The sequence below is a fragment of the Armigeres subalbatus genome, chromosome 3 (assembly GCF_024139115.2).
Source record: "Armigeres subalbatus isolate Guangzhou_Male chromosome 3, GZ_Asu_2, whole genome shotgun sequence".
NCBI lineage: Eukaryota > Metazoa > Arthropoda > Insecta > Diptera > Culicidae > Armigeres > Armigeres subalbatus.
In genome coordinates, this window is record NC_085141.1 from 50489173 (window position 1) to 50511373 (window position 22201).

The 22201-nt window shown below is 38.5% G+C and overlaps 1 protein-coding gene across 5 annotated transcripts in view; it reads left to right on the top strand.

The window, feature by feature from the left end:
- The window catches only part of LOC134219561 (extracellular sulfatase SULF-1 homolog), a 236813-nt gene that overhangs the window by 181486 nt on the left and 33126 nt on the right, over positions 1–22201 (top strand). For all 5 annotated transcript variants that reach the window (XM_062698313.1, XM_062698315.1, XM_062698311.1 and 2 more), the window contains one exon: positions 1993–3507. In XM_062698313.1, the coding sequence (XP_062554297.1) occupies positions 2537–3507 (971 nt within the window). In that variant the 5' untranslated portion in view covers positions 1993–2536. The remainder of the gene's footprint in view (positions 1–1992; positions 3508–22201) is intronic.

Here is a 22201-nt window from a genome sequence, read left to right on the forward strand (position 1 = left end):
TACTACGATGCACTCAATGTTAAAAGCATGCAGACATACGATGAAATTAACAAAATTTGGAAGTCGAACAACTTGCTTAAAGAAATCCTAACGTGCAAATTTATGACAAATATATAGCTTCTGATTTTTAAGAATTTAATGGTAAATCACATGGACAATTATATTACTCAAATTTTCAGGGAAAAAAGAGAAATAATAAATTAACAATCATTTGTCATAAACTGAAGAATTTTGTAGTACAACGACTTTTGAGGGAAACAGTGTTGGACAAAACGTGAACGGAACGAATCGCAATGTTCATAAGACTTGTAAAACACACCAAAAGCTTCCGTATAGATGTTGTTGCGATAGTTTTCGACGTTCATATTTCTCATTAGATTTTTTCCAAAATTGAAAATAGCCCAAAAACACTAAATCGACTTGAGCCACCTCGAAATTTTATCCGAATTAGCTGAAAATTTGACAGGAGACCTATTTTAGCATAAGAATTGTGATTCTGGGTTGACTGTTTGAATTTTTGATACTTTTTGAAAACATGAAGAGGTCTAGTGTTTATATCAAGTAATTCTGTTGAAGACTGTTTACTTTTATCCATCGTGCGATTTTATACATCCATTTTTCTTTTGGGGCCATGTTTCACTTCAAGGATGGTGTTGATCATTTAGTAATTTGGGTTTGATCATTTTGTAGGTAGTTTATCAGTAACTCATTTCATTAACTGAATTTCAAAATGTGTTGTATGTTGGATTTTTAACGCGATGGTTTTTTTTACAACGCTGATTAACAGTTTTTTTTGCTAATTTTTGTAATACATATTCTTTTCATAAAATTAAATACAGCATGTCAATGCATTTTCTTATTTCGACAGAATATAAATTGCTGCTTTAGAAACAGCACATTAAAGCCCTATTGAAAACAAATACGGTATGGCCATTCGTTGCAGAGGTCCGGTATGGTGAATCATTTGGGCAATCAGCAAGCTTCAATGATAGGCCATGCTTTTTTTTGACAAACAATATCACCAGCAGCAGCAGCATCCCTTCAATCTGATATGCGGTGACCTGTGACATAGGTTGTCGTCGCAATGTCTGGAACATTTCTGCTGCTGCCCACCAAGAAAGAGCATAGAAATTTACGACTGTTCAGTGATGGTTGGTTATATGTAGGTATATGCTCGGTGTCAAATGAAAAAAAAGGTGAAGTCGTTGTTGCTGGCAGGCCACTGATTATCGGTCGTTTTGTTTTTGTCTTCTCCGTCCTCACGCCGTGTTAGCAAACGAAACGGACATGCTAACTGGGATTTATGGCGCATCATAAAACAATATGAGTCGATTCCGGGGAGAATGACAAATTTCTATCCTTTATGGGAAGGTGTTTCTCAATGTCCCATTTAACGGTCTCCAGAAGGGCTTTGACAAATAGCGAAGAGTTTGGCGTATTAGGAGTTGAATTATGTGAGAACATACTTTCAGTATTCCAAATAGTTGTGTCCAAAAATGATATATAAAATTATTTATAGAAAAAAGGAAGGTAATGGAAAGGAAAAACAAAACCTGAAGCAAGATGATATAAAAGTGTTTTCTATGGAGCATACAAATTGAATATGGAATAAAATACAGATCAGGATAGATTTCATTACAAAAGCAAAATGAATATTGTTGAAATTACTAAGAAAAGATACAATGTAATAAAAAATCCGGGGAAAAAAGGACCTGGGTACCTGTCAAAAAATGCTATGGGGAAATAAAACTAATAGATTCTTATCCTTTCGAAGCTTATGCAACTGCAGCGTTGAAACTCATGCCATTTAAATTGAAGACCACTTTCTCTCTAAAAGGTTGCTTACTTCTATTCCGTTCCTTATGGTAGACTCTGCTACTAGAATCGACGGCGCCTGTTTTACGCGTGTGGAAGTCATTCATCCCCGAAGAAACCATGTCTACACCGCAGATAAACTAATTCTTTGTTTCAATTTCTCTCGTCCCTTTCCAGCAATAAACGGACGTCACAGGCGTGAAGTGACCCACAACGACGAGGACGGCGACGTCAGGTCTGATCATCTCCAACGAGGCGTAGCGGAAAAGTCAGCCATCCAGGGCAGGGGGCCGTGCGGATTGACTCACACTCTCTCTATCTCTTCCATTTAATCGCCCTTGCTGGATCTTTGCCGAATGAATGGTTTGCGTTAAATAATGACAGGCCAGGCAGAGCGATACGGATCTCCCTGAACCAGACCCCATCCTTGCTCCTGGCTGACGACGCTCTAATCCGAAGCGCACATAATGCCATTAATCAAGTTGATTATTATTATGAATGTAATTAAGTGGAAAATGTGTGCAAACGAAGAGGAAATATTTTAATAGCCCTTGAGAAGCAGTCGGTCCTAAGTGGAAAGGGCCGCCCGCCAAGTAAAAGTGACGAAGCAGCTGAGCGTCTTGCTTGACTCGTTCGGTGCTTGTTGTGATTTCTTGCTTTGGTCCTGTTTTAAGTGACTGTGATATTTTTAGGCCCGACGCGTGACCTAAGGCACGAAACCATGGCGCTTCGTTGGCTTGAGCTGTGTTTTAGATATAGATTAGTGTTAGTAGGTTTTTTCGTTGTGATTTACTGTGTGAGCAAAGCTGCCGCAAATCCTGGAGGCGATGGATCTTCTGGGACGCTCTCCCAGTACGATGACTACCATTCTGGCGGTGGTCATTACCAGCACAATGCTTACTACCAGCAGCGAAGAAGACATCACTACCGAGAAGGTCAGCACCGGAGGTCGTCCTATCGGAGAATTCGTGCCCCACACGATGGTCGCGGAAGAGTAAAAAAGAGCGGAGTGGGGGTCGTTGAGGGAATCCTCGCACATGACTCCCCCATTAACGACATCATCCGACAAGCACGGGAACGCAAGCCCAACATCATTCTTATACTGACCGACGATCAGGACGTTGAACTTGGCTCGCTGAACTTCATGCCGCGCACTTTGCGGCTCTTGCGACAGGGCGGAGCTGAGTTCCGTCATGCTTACACGACCACCCCGATGTGCTGCCCGGCACGGTCCTCGATCCTAACCGGAATGTACGTCCACAATCACAACGTGTTTACCAACAACGACAACTGCTCCAGTACCACCTGGCAGACCACCCACGAGACCCGCTCGTTCGCGACGTACCTCTCGAACGCGGGCTACCGAACCGGTTATTTCGGCAAGTATCTCAACAAGTACAATGGCTCGTACATCCCGCCGGGGTGGCGCGAGTGGGGTGGGCTCATAATGAACTCCAAGTACTACAACTACAGCATCAACATGAACGGGCAGAAGATCAAGCACGGGTTCGACTATGCCAAGGATTACTACCCGGATCTGATTGCCAACGATTCGATTGCCTTCCTGCGGCAGAGCAAGCACCAGAACCACCGGAAGCCGGTGCTGTTGACGATGAGCTTCCCGGCACCGCATGGACCGGAGGATTCCGCGCCGCAGTACAGCCACCTGTTCTTCAATGTGACGACACACCAGTAAGTAGTTGTTTTCGGATATGCTTTAGAAAACCAGTAAGTAGATAAAGTTAAAAAAAACGAGCAATGGGTAATGTTTTCAACATAACCGCGAGTAGACGTAGGACTTGTATAAATGTAACGCAGGCCTGCCCAACCTTTTCAAGCCACGGGCCAATTTTCAGGATGGCCACTTGCGGCGGGCCAGAAAATATTCAGTACATATTTTTTATACATTTTCAAAATAACCAAAGTAAAATATTTTTTTCGAGTTTAGTTTTACAAAATGGCTAAAAGTGTTTTGAAGAAAAACTAAACACGATTAAACTGCGTTTGATGTTTTTGTTGAGAGCTTATTTTTTTCTTTTTACGTAACATGACGTAACCAACAAGGCTTCTTTCCAATACTCGACGCATATTGATTTCACAATCAGTGATTGAATTTCACAATCACATCATGAAGATCAACAATTTCTTTTTACTGCTTCCATTATTGATGAGAATTATTCACACAGTTATGTACTGCCTATGATCGCATGGATTTTCCATTCATATGGGACAAATATGCGATTGTGGGCAGTGTACTTCCGGGAAGAGGAAATATATTACGAAAGATGTGTCCTTCTGAAATTTAGATTTAAGCACGTTACTGCATTCAAGGTCAATTATCTCCATTTTAAACATTCCAGTATAGATCGTGCAAAATACAGTGTGCAGAGGAATATAACAAATTAACTTTTGTGGGTTATTAACAATCGGTTAACAGATAAAAAAATATTCCTTTGATTTTCAAGTGTCACAACGCCCGTGTTCTTTCCCGTCGTTGCCGGAGTTTCGTCAGTTGTTAGGCCTTAAGTTTTCAAAGAAGAGTTCAATCATCTTCATACAGGTCTTAACAGCTTTCCTCAGGTCTACACACTTAAAATAGATTTCGCTGTTCGGTAATTTTTTTGACGAAAAACTACGGTAAACCAAAGAAATTACAGTAAGTTCGGTTATCAAAATTATTTTTACCGAACATCAGTAAAATTTTACCGAACAAATTGTAAATCCAAAATTATTTGACAGAGTTCGGTAGTTGAACTTACAGTTTGTTCAGTAAAATCGAATTATCGCCGTACATTGTAAAATATTTACCGAATAAACTTCAAAACAAATGATGTATTGCAAAACTACGGTAAAGCGATAAACTGTCAAAGTCAGTTTTGTTTGAAACATTGTTGCTTCGAAATTTTTCATCGGATATCCGAAATAAAAACATGTTAAAAGGTGAAAAATAACAGGTATGTCTTTCTTGGAAAATAAAGTAAAGTGACCACTAACGCAATCACATTTTTTCAGCTTATTGCGGCTTTTACTTTTTTCAAAACCGGGAGCTTTTGAAACGAAAATTATTCATCTTAATTTCGATGATGGAGGATTGGCACAAGGTTCTTGAAGCCGAAAAAATACATCCCGCAATTAAACGACAAAACGCACCCAATATCTGCCATTTTATTGGGGGAATTAGCTGTGTTTTCAGGATTTTGCGGTTTGAATAAAAAACTTTTGTAATTTCCCTCGGTTGTGCCCGTTTCTGATATGATGTTGTTCTGTTTACCTGTTCTGATTAAAAAAAAAACGAATAAACAATAATCATGTTTAAGAACTATAAGTGTATTCATATTTTATTTTGTTGCTACATTAAACACAAATAATTTCATTCAAAACGGATAAAAGTACCGAAACGTTCGGTAATCTTGATTTTTGAATTACCGAACGGTACGGTTGTTTTTGACAGATCATCACAAAGTAAAACTACCGAACGTTCTGTAATTTTTTCGTTTACCGAACTGATTACCGTACGTTCAGCTGTTGAAAGTTCGGTAAAAAATTACCGTATACTGTAAAATATTCTAAGTGTGTATACCTGTGGTAGACGATTCCTCAATTGAGATAAAAGCTGCTGATTCTTCTGTAATTTTAAGATGATCATCAATTCCCCTTATTAAGGCAGCTACGTGTGCCTTGTTTTTTACATTCAGTATTTTCATCGATTGTAAGCAGGTAGATTCAAAAGCAGGTGGCTTTTCCACGAAACGTAGTTTTCAAGTCTTCTGTGAGAACTCTAACTCTTCGCCGTGCTTTACGACAAACTAATGCTTTTTCTTTTGAGCACACCATACTAATAACAGCCGATATGCATTCCCTAACAAGTTCTCCGTCCTGGAAAGGTTTCATCCACATTGCCAAAATCTCATTAATAGCAAAACTGGCCAGATTTAATTCTCTTAATTAGTAGTAACCTACATTTTTTATTAATAAACAATAAGTAGGAATTTCTCGAGCCAGATAGAAAAGCTTTCGGGCCGGTTATGAAGTATTATTTCTTACACGCCGCGGGCCACAAAAAATGGAGCCAAGGGCCGCATCCGGCCCGCGGGCCGTACGTTGGGCAGCCCTGATGTAACGTATTTACATTTAACTTCTAACTTTTAGATCTATGGAGTTTGATTATAGGTATTGATATTGGAAACGACAACTTCCATGCTAAGTAGAATTATTAGCAATTTGTTTATTCAAAACTTCTGGAAATAAAACTAATAATTAAACACATAATTAGAATTGCTTTGTTTCTAACTATTAAGCCCTTATTTACTCAAGCAAATGTAGGGCATTTATAGATTTCTTATTGATGATACATCAAGTGATACATAGTATTTGAAGTTTAAAAATTCTATTCATAAAGTTTTCAGACTTGGGTGTAATGTGCTATTTTAGGGGAACTGTCCCGTTTTCCAAACAAAGAAATACAGCACCAATTTCTTTTTGCTAAAATGCGTGCTTACTGCTAAAAAAATCACAACAATAAGAAACAAGTCAAGGAGCAGTAACCCTACACGTAAAAAAATAACCTTATATGTTATGGCAAAAAACCATTCGAAAATACTTATACTCTTCATTATGCCACCTAATGAATGATCCCATATCAAAAAGCTAATAACATTCATAAGTTAATGAAAAGTATAAGTTTCCGAATGTATGTGACTAATGCGATGTATAAGTTTTTTCTTATACATGTCATTAAACGCCTGCTTTGGCAAAAAAGTATTAGAAATATTAATAATAAACAACATTAAATTTTTTTACGTGTACTAAAATAGAGGAGGTACGGCTAATACGTCAACGAAAAATTATTAAATGTTTTGATTCCAAACTCCGAGTCTACGTCAAGTTTAATAAAACAATTTCTCAGAAAATGGAAAACAAAGAATAAGATAAAGTTTATTTAAATATTCTTCTGGAAATTATTTTTTGCGGATTTTTTTTAAAAAATATACATGTAATACAGCGAAATTTTCTAATCTAAAATGGATATTAACACTATTGCTGATTGTGCATCTTTAATTGCTAATGCCTTTTGCAAATAAATGAAAGTAATAATTTTAATCAAACTTTTATTTTCATCAGTGTAGTTGATTTGTTTTGCTGGGGAATTAGAACCATGTTTTAATGTACGTGTCGTTTAGTACCAATCACAACTTAACATATAGTCAGTCATATGAGATGATTCGTACCCATCCCGTGATCATGTGGATTATAAAACCAATCACCTGGATGAGCAGACCAAATTTCTCTAATTTTATTTTTCTTCATCCACCACCGCTGCCCTCGCTGCCTCAGCCATCATCGGCCTCTAGCCGTGAACTCCTAGCGATGCGATGGGCGATTGCATCCATCGCAACCGACACCACTGCATCCGACCATCATCAAGCACAGAATGACAAAAAAATGCGCCTACTTTTTCATGCATATTCGCAAACCCACCGGCAGTTCTACCGCTGGTGACTGCATGCTGTCGCTGTGTAGGTAAACACAGCGAACGAACGAACGAACGAACGAAACGAAAAATGCGCGAGCAAAAAGCACGTCAGTACGCGCTGCTGTCACAAATTGTAATGACTCGCACACGGCAGGCACTGCTTCTTTTATACACAAAGAAAATCTTCCGGTACACTCGAAGGCCCGTGAATTAACGCATTCTGATGTCCGTGTTAGGAATGCACGGGATTGGTCACATATGAAATTTTTACTAGCTTTGACAAGAATTGAAATTTTCAATAGCTTATCGTTAATAATCTTAAGTTTCAATGAAATATGTAAAATGGTGGAGAGTGTCCGAGTCGATTGATATAAAAATATTAAAAATCCATCGAAAGATAAAGGCGCTAGTAACGTTCAAAATCTTCCCTTCCAGCGTAACGCTGTCGATCAAAAATCTAAATGACACCCAGTATAGTAAAGAAAGACGTAAGTCCTACGTCAAAAAATTGAGTGTGGGATTAGTTGGAACAATGAAAAGTCCAAATATATTTTTATCGTTGAAGGTTTTTGAACTCTACTGCAAGATACGATTTTGACATCAATGCACTATGGTCCAGGATACAGATTTACGCGGAAAGAAACATTTTACGCCAAAGCTGTATTTTTTAGAAAAAACCGCTGTTCTACAAAACTGTTCGAAATAGTAAGGCCATCATTATGGTGCAACCTGGGACGGGACTTGCAAAGAGGAAAAAATGTAACTTCATCTGCAACCAGCAAGCGCTGTCATGAATTGACAGATGCAACCAGCACCTTTTTGTGTAAAAGTATTGGTATCCCTCAAAAAGTATTCCGAATGATTTTGTTTTACGAGTACTTTTTTACTTTGAAAAGTATTCTAGAAAAGCCGGACAGCTTAATATTGAACTGTTATGAATACGTGTTTTATTTCCGATAGGAAAATCTTTATAAAAATAAGTTTACAAATCCGTAAATCACAAACACTTTTATTGTGCTCAGAAGTTTCTACCCGGGATTTAGGTGAAACACTCAAGGAAACAGTTGAGAATCGATGATCAACTGTGATGAAAAGAAGAACAAGTGTCAAAACAAGGAAAAAGAAGCCGTCTTTGCAGGTCTCGTCTCAGGGTGCTACCAAAAAATAGGGTGGCCCATCATATAAAAAAAAATTAGTAAATATTTTTTTAATTCTCGAAATATTGACATGTTATGTTCTACAAAGTTGTAGCTTAGCTTATTCTAATCAATTTAGCTAAAAAAACTTTTTCTGTAACTCTTCAGTTGGCTGATTTAGAGCAATTTTATTTAATTGGATAAGGGCGTACCTAAATAAAAAACAGTATTTTTGACCTAATTTTTTTGTTTTAGATTTCTCGAAAAAGTCGCCCTCAGGTGACTTTTAGAACTCAAAAAAATGCAACTTTTGATGGGCAAATATGCTCAATATCTTTTTCCAATCAAAAGTTGTAATCGTTTTTCTGTCAAAATTAGATTTTTTTTCATAAGTTGATATCTCCGGTTAGGGCAGACCAAAAATACGTTTATACGGCATTTGAAAGAGAAAGTCATATTTCTTATCATGTCAAACAATTGGGGATATGTCATTTTTTAATCTCAAGTTTTATCAATTTTATTAAAATCATGTTTAAAAAAAATATATATAACTCGACAACGGAAGAAGATACAGACGATATTCTCATAGCAATACACGCGTTTTGAAAAGCCTCAAAAGTCTTCAGAAGGTGACACCCGTGAAAAATAAAAAATGAAATGATCAAATCATAAATATTGTTTTTTGAGGGACACCCTAATCCTGGTAAGTAAAATTAAAAGTTCATATAGCAAAGTAGATTAGAAAAAGCTGCGCTACAACTTCGTAGAACATTTTATGTAAATATTCCGCAAAATAAATAAAAATTAAATTTCACATTTTTATAAAATGGTCCACCCTATTTTTCGGTAACTTTATAATAAGGGCCCAAGTATCCAGACCAACTTTGTAGAACAAATTTTTTTTCTTAAAAGTATGCTTTAGGCCGAAAATTCATCTTTTCTTGTAAATCTTGCAATACGATGATAATGATAAAACTTAAAAAAAATGTTAAGGCTGTAGATTTTTTATTTTTTATTTTTCACGAATGTCACCTTCTGAAGACTTTTGGGGCTTTTCAAAACGCGTGTTTTGCTATAAGAATATCGTCTATATCTTCTTCCATTGTCGAGGTATATCAATTTATTTGAAAAAAAAACATGATTTTAGTAAAATTGGTAAAACTTCACACTTAAATGTTTGTACCGAAGTCGGTTCATTGTTAGAACCGAACACGATCGGTTTACAACAAAGAACCGAATAATTCGTTAAAATCATGGTTTTATGTCACAATGTTTGCATAAAACCGAATGTTCGGTAGCCGTAGCAGAATTTTGACAGATGAGACCTGAGAATGAACCGAAAAATTCGGTAAACCATTCTTGTTTACTGTCTCGGTAGTTCAGAACCGAGAAAACTCGGTGAATTAATTCACGGAGCCTCGCACGGAACCGAATATTCGTTTCATTACGGCAACATGTTAATCACTTGCTCAAAATAGTTTTCTTAACAACATGTTAATGTTTACGATCTGTAGAACATCGTGCATAATAAACTGCATTTCATCATCCATTACTGTGCTCGCGCTGTATAGCATGAATTTGTAAAACTGGAGTAGACTGTTGTAAGGTAAGGTGTTCACCGATTTGATTCTATAATATTCTATAGTATTTCTTTTTCTGTCATCTTATAGGCAAATTATATGTAAACCGAGTATGGTATATTTTTTGGACGACTCATCCGAGTTTTTCTTCTTTGATTACCAGGCAGAAAACGCTACCATTTGATAACGACATGAAGTTGAATAAATAAGGTATTTGAAGTGTTTTATTTATGGTAAAAACTTAAAAACTATCTGCGGGCATCACAAAATTTTAAACAACCGAATTCCGTAGTATTTTTACAGGTCAATCGGTTTTATTTGACAGCTTTCGTTAAAATTTCCCAACCGATTGTCGGTTGTAAATATTTCTGGTGAACCGAGTTTTTTCGGTAAATTTGACAAGTGAAGTTAAAATGAGTTTACAGAACACTCGGTTGTTCTTTTTTGAACCGAGCGAACAACCGAGCGTTCAGCAGATAAAAACTCGGTTGAAATTCAACCGAGTTCGGTACAATTTTTTAAGTGTGTTGAGATTAAAAATAACATATCCCCATTTTTTGACATGATAAGGAATATGAATTTCTTTTTCAAATGCCGTGTAAACATATTTTTTTGGTCTGCCCTAACCGGAGATATCAACTTATGAAAAAAAATGTAATTTTGACTTAAAAACGATTTTAACTTTTGATCGGAAAAATATATTGAGCATCAGTACATTCAAAGTTAGTTGCCTATATGCCGGGCATTACGCCACCCGGAGTGGAAATTAATTACTATGTCTGAAACTTGATTATGCATATGTACAACATGTGATAGATTTAGTTCGGAAAAGGTATTGGAGGGTAACCGCCCCTTCGGTGGGCTTTGATCCCACGACCCTAGTTCGCATGAGAGGTGCTTTCCCTACTAAGCTACGAAGGACCTCCGTCGTCCACCGCAGCTTAGCGGGTACTGATGAAGCAAGTGTGTAGGAGCCGGACAATACTAAAAATACTCATTCTACTTGGTTGGCATGTGTACAAAAATACATATGAGAGAGTATTTTTTGCGAAATCATGAAGTATGAGACGACGGAAAATGGGTTTCAGATCACATCAAAAAGGGACCACCTACCTTGGTAGAACCAGGTTCCAGGGATGTCACGTAACCTGACCAGCACCACTCAGGTACTTCAAATTAGACTCTATTGACCTCGTTTCGCGAAATCATGAAGTTTGAGACGTCGCAAGATGGGTTTGGGGTCGAAAGTGGTCACTTCCCCGAGAAGTGGTCACTTCCCCGGGGGAACCAGGTCCTCAGAATGCAACGGAACCTGACCAGAACCATTTAGGTACCTCAAAATAGACTCTATTGAGTTCGTTTCGCGAAATCATGAAGTTTGAGACGTCGCAAGATAGGTTTGGGGTCGAAAGCGGTCACTACTCTGGTGCCGGTCTAATTTGAGGACTCTATTGAGCTTGTTTCGCGAAATCATGAAGTTTGCGACGTCGCAAGATGGGTTTGGGGTCGAAAGTGGTCACTTCCCCGAGAAGTGGTCATTTCCCCGGGGGAACCAGGTCCTCAGAATGCAACGGAACCTGATCAGAACCATTCAGAGTGCAACTGAACCTGACCAGAACCATTCAGATACCTCAAATTAGACTCTATTGAGTTCGTTTCGCGAAATTGAGACGTCGCAAGATGGGTTTCAGATGATATTGAAAAGCGGCCACTTCCCCAAGGGAACCAGGTTTCCGGACTGCCACGGAACCTGACCAGCACCACTCCGGTACCTTGAATTAGACTTTAATGAGCTCGTTTCGCGAAATCATGGAGTTTGAAAGGTCGGAAGTTGGGTTTCGGATCAAATCGAAAAGTGGCCACTTCCCCGGGGAACCAGGTCCCCGGGATGCCACGGAATGTGACCAGTACCACTCAGGTACCTCAAATTAAAATCTGTTGAACACGTTTCGCGAAATCATGCAGTTTGAGACGTGGCAAGATGGGTTTGGAGTCAAATCGAAAAGTGGTCATTTCCCCGAACCAGGTCCCCAGAATGCAACGGAACCTGACCAAAACCATTCAGGTACCTCAAATTAGACTCTATTGAGTTCGTTTCGCGAAATCATGAAGTTTGAGACGTCGCAAGATGGGTTTCGGATAATATTGAAAAGTGGCCACTTCCCCAAGGGAACCAGGTTTCCGAACTGCCACGGAACCTGACCAGCACCACTCCGGTACCTTAAATTAGACTTTATTCAGCTCATTTCGTGAAATCATGAAGTTTGAGAGGTCGCAAGATGGGTTTCAGATCATATCAAAAAGTGGCCACTTCCCCGGGGAAACCAGGTCCCCGGAATGCCGCAGAACCTGTCCAAACCCACTAAGGAACCTTGGAAGACGCACTATTGAATATGTGTCGTGATTTCATGAAGTAGAACACATCAAAAAATTGGTTTTAAGACTTTTAGCAAGGTCATTTGATTTGAGAAAAAAAAGGTACCCCACTCGACCCCGGAATTATTCCGGAACCAGGTGGCCAATGCCGATTCTATTCTTAGGTTTGAAAACTAGAGACCTAACCGGTTCGTTTGGTAGGTGAATCGTCAAAATCGGTTGAGAATCAACGGAGTTATGATTTTTTTAAGTCATTTTTAGTGCCTAAAAAGTATCAAGGGAGGATAACGTTTAATCATATTCCTTCAATTCTCCGAGTTTGAAGTGGTAATAAAGATTATCTGCCATCTGCCTGGAATAATAATGGATGTGATCTCGCCTTTGCAAGTTCCCGGGAAAAGCTAATGGTAGATATCGATGGTTTCGTGCAATACAGGCACAATTTGAGGTCTGAAAATTGTCAGTGACTACGATTTAAATTTTTGACTCGAAAAAGGAAACTTTATTTCGAATTTCATGGATCTTTCTGCATGTGTCGATAATAGTAGTTTGTGCAACTAGTTGCAAAAAGATGATTTTTTCAGCACGAGTTGTACGTTCATTCAACGAGGCTTGCCGAGTTGGATAAATACTACGAGTGCTGAAAAAATCGAGTTTTGCAACGTGTTGCACACGCTATTTTTTGCAATGACGAACAATGGGCTTTAATATGTTAAATCTGTACCAAATGTTACAGTCCAATTAATGAGTTAATTGCACATGATCATTATTTCGAATAAATCGTGTTGCATAACTCTGCAAACCAAGAAGCGGAAGATGCACTTGCACTTGGAAAATTTTAATGTCATCTCCATCAAACTATTTAATTTATAACGCGACGCAGAGAATAAACTATTTGAAATTTTCGGTCAAGCTAATTTAGCAAAATGTTGTCAGGTAATTACTGTGCTTACCCAAATGAGTGCTATAATGGATTCTATGCAACCTATTTGAGTTGCATAATGGTCATTAAACCACCCATTTCGTCAGTATGGAAAAGTAGGTGGTTTTATCATTCAAAGACGAACTATAAACTAGGTATTATGGTCAGAAATTGCCAAAAAAGTATTTGCTTTCTACACAATAAGCCGTAATTGTCGTAGCCAAGCAAATCCGTTCTCCAACTTGCTTTTTTTTTGTTAAAAATAAGCGTTGGACACTTGCAATCAAATGGCGTGTTCACGCCTCAAGAAACGAATACTGAATGATCTTCATTTATTTTCTTTGTCCCCTTCTAACAATCTAGAATTCCCTGTCAGCCTACTGAGATTTAATTTCAAATTTTTTCTCATTAGCTTCTTAGTATGCTGGCGTTTCAAATACCTACTATGATAGAATTTCTATGATAGAAATATTTTTTTTATCAATGTAACCAAATACTGCAAATGCTTTTGTCAGGCTCACTTTATGCCCCACAGTAATAAGCCCGGATCTTTTGACGTAGAATTACGTCTATCGGTAAGATAGGGGGGTCATTCCAAAATTTATTTTGGATTACCGAACGCTCAGTAAACAAAAATGGATATGAACTGTCAAATATTACAGTTTGTTCGGTGAACAATTGAAGACGTGTTAATTTCATTAAGCATTAGGGGTCTGTGTTTGTATTATTTGAAGAACTTGTCACTTAAAAGTGACAGTTCGAAAATTAAAAAATCACCCGGTCATAATAATGGCTGGTGCTACCCAAAGTTTCTGATTATAAAGTTGCCCAAAGAGGATCTTCTTACACTTATTCTGAGTGATGCTCTTGTTATTATGTTGGAAACTTTCATGAATGCAAACACGCGACCGCCGCGGTACGACCTTGAGCGACTGAAGCAACCTGATGTCGCCACTACATACGCGTAGGGCCGGATGTAGGGGGGGTCCGGGGGGGCCGTGGCCCCGGGCCCCCACAAATCTTATGTACCAAAACTAGCCTTTTTTGTACATTTTGGGGTCTCACATACTGTCGGCCTCCGGGCCCCCTTTCGGCTAAATCCGGCCCTGCATACGCGCAGCATCTCGAGGCAGCGTTGACGGAAGAGGGTGAGCTCGATCGTGCCCCTCTTGAGGACTGCTGGAATACAGTCAAAGCAGCCATTAACGACGCAGGGGAGAACAACGTCGGGTATATGAGATGAAGTCGACGGAACGATTGGTTCGACGAAGAGTGCAGACAGATTCTGGAGGAGAAGGACGCAGCGTTCGACGTTCGAGCGTTCGAGGACGAGCGTTCGCGCTGCAGCAAGGTACCCGGCAGAACGTGGAACGTTATAAACTGAAGCGGAGACAGCAGACCCGCATTTTTCAGGAAATGAAACGCCGCGGAGTGCGAGGAGATGGAACAGCCGTGCCGTTCTCAAGAAACACGCAAGTGCTATCAGAAGCTCAACGCATCCCGCAAAGGCTTCGTGACGCGAGCCGAAATGTCCAGGGATGAGGATGGGAGCATCTTGACGGACGAACGCGTGGTGATCGAAAGATGGAAGCAGCACTACGAGGAACATTTGAATAGCGCTAAGAGTACAGGCAGTGAAAGTCAAGGCAGCAGAGGAGATGACTACGTCAGTTCAGCGGACGATGGAAGCCAACCAGCCCCCACCTTGAGGGAAGTTAAGGATGCCATCCAACAGCTAAAGACCAATTAATTGCATTTTATTCGGCAGCTCGGCCGTACGAAAACCATTTATTTTGTTAAATATCTTAGCTGTACATATGCACAGCACATGTTTCGAAATGGGCAAATTGATATGAAATTTGTGAAAAAGAATCCACGTGTCTTGGAGGGACTCGAACCCTCAACCTCCGAACCCAGCAAAATATACAAATTTGAGAAATTCCACCAAGTGTATTGTGGAAATCACCAGGTTACTTGCAATTCATGTGAACTATGATCATCTTCTTTCCCATGAATAAAGATTGTTAAAATACGAAGTGCTGAGAACAAACATTGAGGAGTACTGGAACCAGGCTTTTTAATCAAAAAACCATTGTGCGTAAACACCCTAAGGTGACTAAAATAATGAAAATAGCTTTAGCTGCATCCCGTGACAACACCGTTGTCGAGCGAAGTTTTTCTACGCCAGGGAGAATAATTGACGATAATATGGTGTCGATGACGAAAAGTTAATTAAAATCGTTTATGATTGTGAAATCTGTCTTGTGATTCTTCAGGATCCAATAATAGTCTCGAAAACAAAAATTGAAAAGAAAGATAAGTCAAAAGTAATTCTGCACTGAGGTAGCTGACCGTAAGAATTTCAATCAAACCCTTTATGGAAGTTTTCCACAATAAATCGTCAAAAAATCTTACTTAAGAAAGATCCAATGTGCGGCAGTGTGGGTTTGAACCACGGACGTCGGGATCGAGAGGCCTATATGCAGATCACACAGCGAAGCTTGGGCATACGTTTAGACAACTCCGTATGTAAAGCGCAGGATTGTTATGACTATGCGGATTTACCTAACGGTTTTAAGGCTTTGCGCGGATTTAGTTTTGGGCGGAAATTTAATAAATATAACTACTTTTACCCGTAATGCTGGGTAGACACCTTTACGTGGTGTGTTACGGGGTAAGATCTACCACGGTTACATTGCCAGCTACAGGCAAATCCTGACCCAACGAATACCTTCCTCATTATCCAACTCCGTGGTACTTATGAGGGTGTCGCTAAGTCGGTGGCCTCTCGTTAAGTAAGTACTACATCAACACTTCCTTCCTCTCCCTAGTTACGGTGAAGATGGGCGTGGCCAGGAGTAGTAATCTTCATGCTTTTGTTATTTTTGTTTAAGACTGGAATCAAGGACCACTCCCCTTCTTGATTTCTGATAGCATTCTAGATAAGGATCTCAAAAGTAAAACATGAGTATCACTAGTGTCCAATCTACGAATTACACCGTAACAATGCTAATGCTAAAAATTTATTAAATATAACTACGTAACGTAGGGTTTTGTTTTCGATAGCGAATTGTTGTTTAGAAGGAACTCTACGTTTGAAGTCTATGCTTACCCAATTATTTGGATATTTTCAAGCCATTAGTGAATGCATTACACTCTTGAGCCCTCGTTTAACAAGCATTATAAGGGTAAGAACTTCACTTGTGGCTTGACTTGTGGTCATTTTTCATCGTTTGTGAATATCCATTTTTTGTCATATCAATATCAGGGATTCCCGGAGAAGTTTTTACAAAAATTAACGTTGCAATTCCCGCGGAAATTCCTGAAGGACAGCAGGAATGTCTGTAAAATATTCCGCCTTGAATTTATGATACGAAAGAATTTTGTGCTGACATTCGCCATCAAATTTCTGTTAAAATTTCCGTTTGAACTTCTGCAGATTAATTTCACAAGAATTGAAGTATTTTCCGCACAATTTATGGAAAAAAATCTAAAGGTTTTCACAAGGCTTTCCACAAAAATGTAACTTCTGCTGAAATTTTTGAAAAAAATCTTCTAAGTTTTCCAAAGCTATTTCTGCATCAAATTCAAGATTTTGGATCACATTTTGTTGGATTGTTATATTCTGAATTATTTACTCTCTGGATATAAATCCAAATAATTTTAATATTTATTCTTATATGAATTCAAATAATTTGTATCCAGTATTTTGCGCTCGATAATGGCGGCGTGAGTTCTTCTTAGTTTGACATTCAAGAGGTGGAAAACATTGGAACTCATCTAGTCTGCCCTGATCGAATAAGAAATGTTGAGTAAATAAACAATGTCAACGATCTTTAGAGAGTTGAAGCTATGTCCATTTAGAATCCGGAATCATTTATCGTATTGCAGCGGCACGGAAAGTGACCGCTGCAAAAATTCTTTTACAGCGGTTTGGCGCCCACTTGCTGTTAAATATTGTTCTGCATGATGAATGAATCGCCTGCTTTGAGCGTGCTTACAGCGGCACACTAGGAGTTAACTTTTTGAAATCAGTATGGCGAAAGGCATCTACGGTTCGATTACTCGAAATTAAGCACCTTAATCGAAAAAATATTTGGTAGGCGTAGTAGCGGACACCATCCTTCATAACCGGTACCAAATAGTGTTTCATGAATAGTTCCTAATCTTGAGAAAACCCGCGTTAGATGTCTTTCGCCATACAAATTTCTGGCAATTTGTTAATATTTGATGTGGTATAAATAATTTTGTTCTTGGTTCTTGACGAGAGTTGTGGGCAGGTCTTTTGCTAGATGTAACTCGATGAGCTTGCTCATAAAGATCGAACCATAAATACAACAATTTACAACAGTTTTTAAGAAAATTGAGGAGTGCTACAGTAGCAAAGAATATTTTATGTTTGGGAATCCATTAAAGCGGTCAGCCTTTACAATCCTAGAAAATAGAATTAAAATGTTAGTATGTGGAAAATGGATTATTGAAAATTATAAAATTCAAAGGGAAATGGGTATTTGACGTTAGTTTGTTTGTTGAAAGCTTAATGATTGCCAATATTTTCAATATATCAAAGCCTACATTGATTAAAAGAAGTAAATATTTTCTAGACCTGTGCGCCGGTCATATAATCGGCGGCGGCGGCGTAGTGGTCACTTTTGCCCCGGCGGCGGCGGCGTCACGGCGGCGCGCCGTTAGCTTTTATCGGCGGCGGCGGCGGCGGCGTGAACCGGCGTGGATGAAAAAATCAATGGCAAAAAAAATCAATTTTAACGCGGATTTTTGGATTCACGTGGTTTTGTGTCACACCGTACGAATCGGCCGTATAAAAATCGACTTCAGTGGATTAAAATTGAAATATTCTATGTTTGTCGATCATCAAACAGCACATTCCATAGTAAATTACCAGCGACACTAATAAGTACCTGATCTCAAAATATTATTTGAATTAAAATTATTTTATCATTCTATGATTTTGATGAATCAAAATTTAACAACGAATCCTGCTTCACTTTTCGTATCTCTTGAGCAGTATTGAGAATTCGGTGTCATAGGACTAATTTGTTCATATTTTTCCAAAAGTTTTCCCAATTCAGGATTTTGATAAACTCCAGGCGATTTATTTCTCAATATATCTAAATTTCAGAAAAACTCTAACTATTATTCTTTGAGTTACATATACAATTGGGCAACGTTTGAGCGGCTGCGTATCTAGTACATTTAGAGAATTTGCAGTGCTACTTCGTTCATCTGCTGTGACCCTTAGATCCTGGAAGGGCATTCACGATGGAGTCCACTAATGACAACCACAATGGACAGTTTACTCCCCACCTCGCGTTTTTGTATGCACAAATCTCAATATATGATCAACATAACTAAAATGAGCTCTAGCTGAATAAGACTTGGGCACGATGACCAACCAAATTTGAATATTTTTCTTGAAAGTTGGTAAAATATGTCAAAAAAGTTCTTCGTGGAGTTCCTGAAGGAATTTCCGGAGGAAACTACAATTTTTTTCTAAGTTTCATTAGAAATTCCTTTGTAAAACCCTATAAGAAATTCTGCGGAAACTCCAGGCATTTTTTCAAAAACCGTTAAGGTTCTCGTTGGGAAATTCCTTTAGTAAAACCGTAGAACAGCGGTTCTCAACCTGGGGTATATGTACCCCTGGAGGTACCTTCGCTGGCCCTAGGGGGTACCTCGGGCAAAAATGCATAATGGCGGACGTATTTCAATTCCAATCGGAGCTTATTGAAAAAGTTTTGATAATTGTGTATATTTTATTTCAAAACTTTGTCTTGTACATAATATGCATGGCAATCAGTAAACCAAAGCCAATTGAACCCTGCCCTCCTAAACCAGAACAGCGTATGAAGGGTTGCTGAACAAAAAAAAAAGAATATTTATTGCAATCTACCTGATTTAAACAAAATGTTGACAAATATGTTAGAAACATGGTTTTGAACCAAAATCTAGAATCTAAAGTTTAGGAAGCCTCCGTTTGAGAGGCATGAAGGCTTTTTTTTACAGAAAAGCTCGGTTGCTTTGTGGCAAGAGAATAAGAAGCATTCTTCTACGCTTCTCGAAAGCCTTCTTCAGAGCAGCTCGAATGCCTCCTTTCAAGATGTTCAGAAGCCTTCCCAGTCACAACAAGATTGTATATAATGCCGAATAAGATGCTAAAGTGGAGGCGATATAGGTACTTCCCCATACAACATGTACGTATATCGTCTCCACTCTAGCATCTTATGCTGCATCATATATGATTTTGTGTTGACTGGGTTCTTTCAAAAGGTTCGGAAGCCTCCTTTCAAGAGGCCTTTGTCTTCTTCCAAGAGACCCGGATGCCTCGTTTTAAGAGATTCGGAAGCCTTCTTTCAAAAATCTCTGAAGGATCCTTTCAAGTGGGTCGGAAGCTTTTTTCAAAAAACTTGGAAGCCTTCATTCAAGAGGCTCGGAAGGTTCTTTTCAAGAGGCTTGGAAGGCTCCATTGAAGAGGCTCGCAAGCCTTCTTTCAAGAGGCTTGAAAGCCTCCTCTCAAGAAGCTCGAAAACCTTCTTTCAAAAGGCTCGAAAGCCTCCTTTCAAGAGGCCTGGAAGCCTCGTTTTAAGCAGTCCGGAAGTCTACTTTCAAGAGCCTCGGATACCTCCATTCAAGAGGCTCGGAACTCTTCTTCCAAGTGGGTTGGAAGCATACTTTCAAGAGGTTCAAAAGCATCCTTTAAAAATGCATAGGAAACCTCCTTTTGAGTAGCTCAAAAGCCACCATTCAAGATGCTCGAAAGCCTCTTTACAAGGGGCTCAGAAGCCTCTTATCAAGAGGTGCGGAAGCATACTTTCAGAAGCTCCTTTCAAGAGGCTCGGAAGCCTCCTTTTAAGAGGGCTAGAAGCCTTCTTTCAAAAAGCTCAGAAGGCTCTTTTTAAGAGGCTCGAAAGCCTATTTTTAAGTGAATCGGAAGCCTCCCTTCAAGAGGCTCGGAATTCTTCTTTCAAGAAGCTTGGAAGCATACTTTCAAGAGGCTCAGAAGCGTCCTTTCAAGATGCAAAAGAATCATCTTTTTAAACGGCTAGAAAGCGTGTCTACAAGAAGCTTAGAAGCCTATTATCAAGAGCTGCGGAAGCCTACTTTCAAGAGATAAAGAAGCTTCTTTTTGTAGGCTTGGAAGCCTCCCTTCAAAATGCTCGGAATTATTCTTTTAAGAGACTTGGAAGCCTACTTTCAAGAGGGGGTACCTCAATTAATGCAAAGGTTTGAAGGGGTACCTCTCAAGAAAAAGGTTGAGAACCGCTGCCGTTGAATATTATTTCAGGATTTCATTCGAAAATTAGTTTCCGAAACAGTATAAATAGTTTCCGAAAGAATTCCTAAAACAATTTCCGAAGAAATTGCTGGAAAAAATCTTCGAAGGGGTTCAGAATTCAGAAAGCACTCTCCTAGAGAATAGCGAAAAGAGTTTATAAAGACATTTCTTGCAAATTTTTTGAAGGAATTTTTGAAAGAATTTAGTGTAAGATTCACTATTGATCCCACGACACATTTCCCACAAATCACACCAAGAAAATACAAAACCTTGCTTAATGTAGACTCGTTTATTCGTAATAAGGAACAAAGGCTTGGGCACGCAGGCCTTGCTTATTATATGTATAGGTTTTTTTTTATAATTATGCCCGGAAGCACCGATTTCAAAAATAGTTTACATTAGGGAACCGAAGGAATTCCCGCAGAAAAATCAGAAAGAATCTTTTCAGTAAATTTCGAAAAAAAATTCTAGGGAATTTTTAGAAGAATTTCCGAATGGTTCCCAAAAGTACTTTCCGAAGAAATTTCTTTGAATTAATTTCTGAAGTGATTCCCGAAAAAATGCAAAAGAAATGGAGAATGTTGTGACGGAATTATTGAGGGAAATGTCCAAGAACTTCTTTCTTAAGTTACCAAAGAATTTTCAAAGGATTACCCGTAGAAATTCCCAAGGATTTTTTTAAGGTAGTTCTGAAAGTATTCCTATGGGAATTTCAGGAAAAGTTGTCAAAGAACTTGCTAAGGAACCCTAAGAGGAATTTCTATAAAATTTCCAACGTTTTTTATTCAAAAAAAAATCCGAAGGAATTCCTAAATTAATCCTCCGTATTAATTTCCGAAGAAATTCCTAAGCAAACTTCAATGACTAAACATATTTCCAAAGGAATCTGTAAATGAATTCCTGGAGGAATTTCGGAGGAATTCTAAAATATTTTCCGTTTATATTTCAAAAGGAATTTCCGAATGATTTTCAGAAGGTATATCCAACAGAATTCCTTAAGGATTTTATGAAGCAATTCCTAAAGCAATTTCCTAAGAAATTTCCAAAGGAATTTCTAAAAGAACGAACCTTAACGAATTTCCTAAGGTTTTCTTAAACAAAGGAATACGTGGAGGAAATTCTGACATAATCCCGAAGCAAATTTTAAGAAATATCAGAAAAAGAATTTCCGAAGAACTTTCTGGAATTCGTTTACGGAGGGGTTTTTGTAGAACTTTTTGAGGGCATTTCCTTAGGAATCCCTGGACGAATCTTCAAAGGAATCTCTGGAGGAAATTGCGAATAAATTACTGAGAAAAATTCCAAAGGAATTCTTGGAGAAACCTAGGAATTACATCAGAAAAACCAGTAGGCATTTTCTCTGAAATTCTATTAGGATTTTCTCCGTAATTTCCTTTGAGAATTCCTTCGGAAATTTCATCATAAAATCCTTCAAAAATACCTTTATCGATTCATCTGGAAATTCCTTTAGGAATTCTTTAGGGAAGTATTTTACCTTCAAAAAATCTTTTAGAAGTTCCTTTAGGAATTATTTTCGAAAATCCATTCAGGTTCTCTTTTGGGAATCCCTTCAAAAGTTTATTTGGAAATTGCTGCACTAAACCC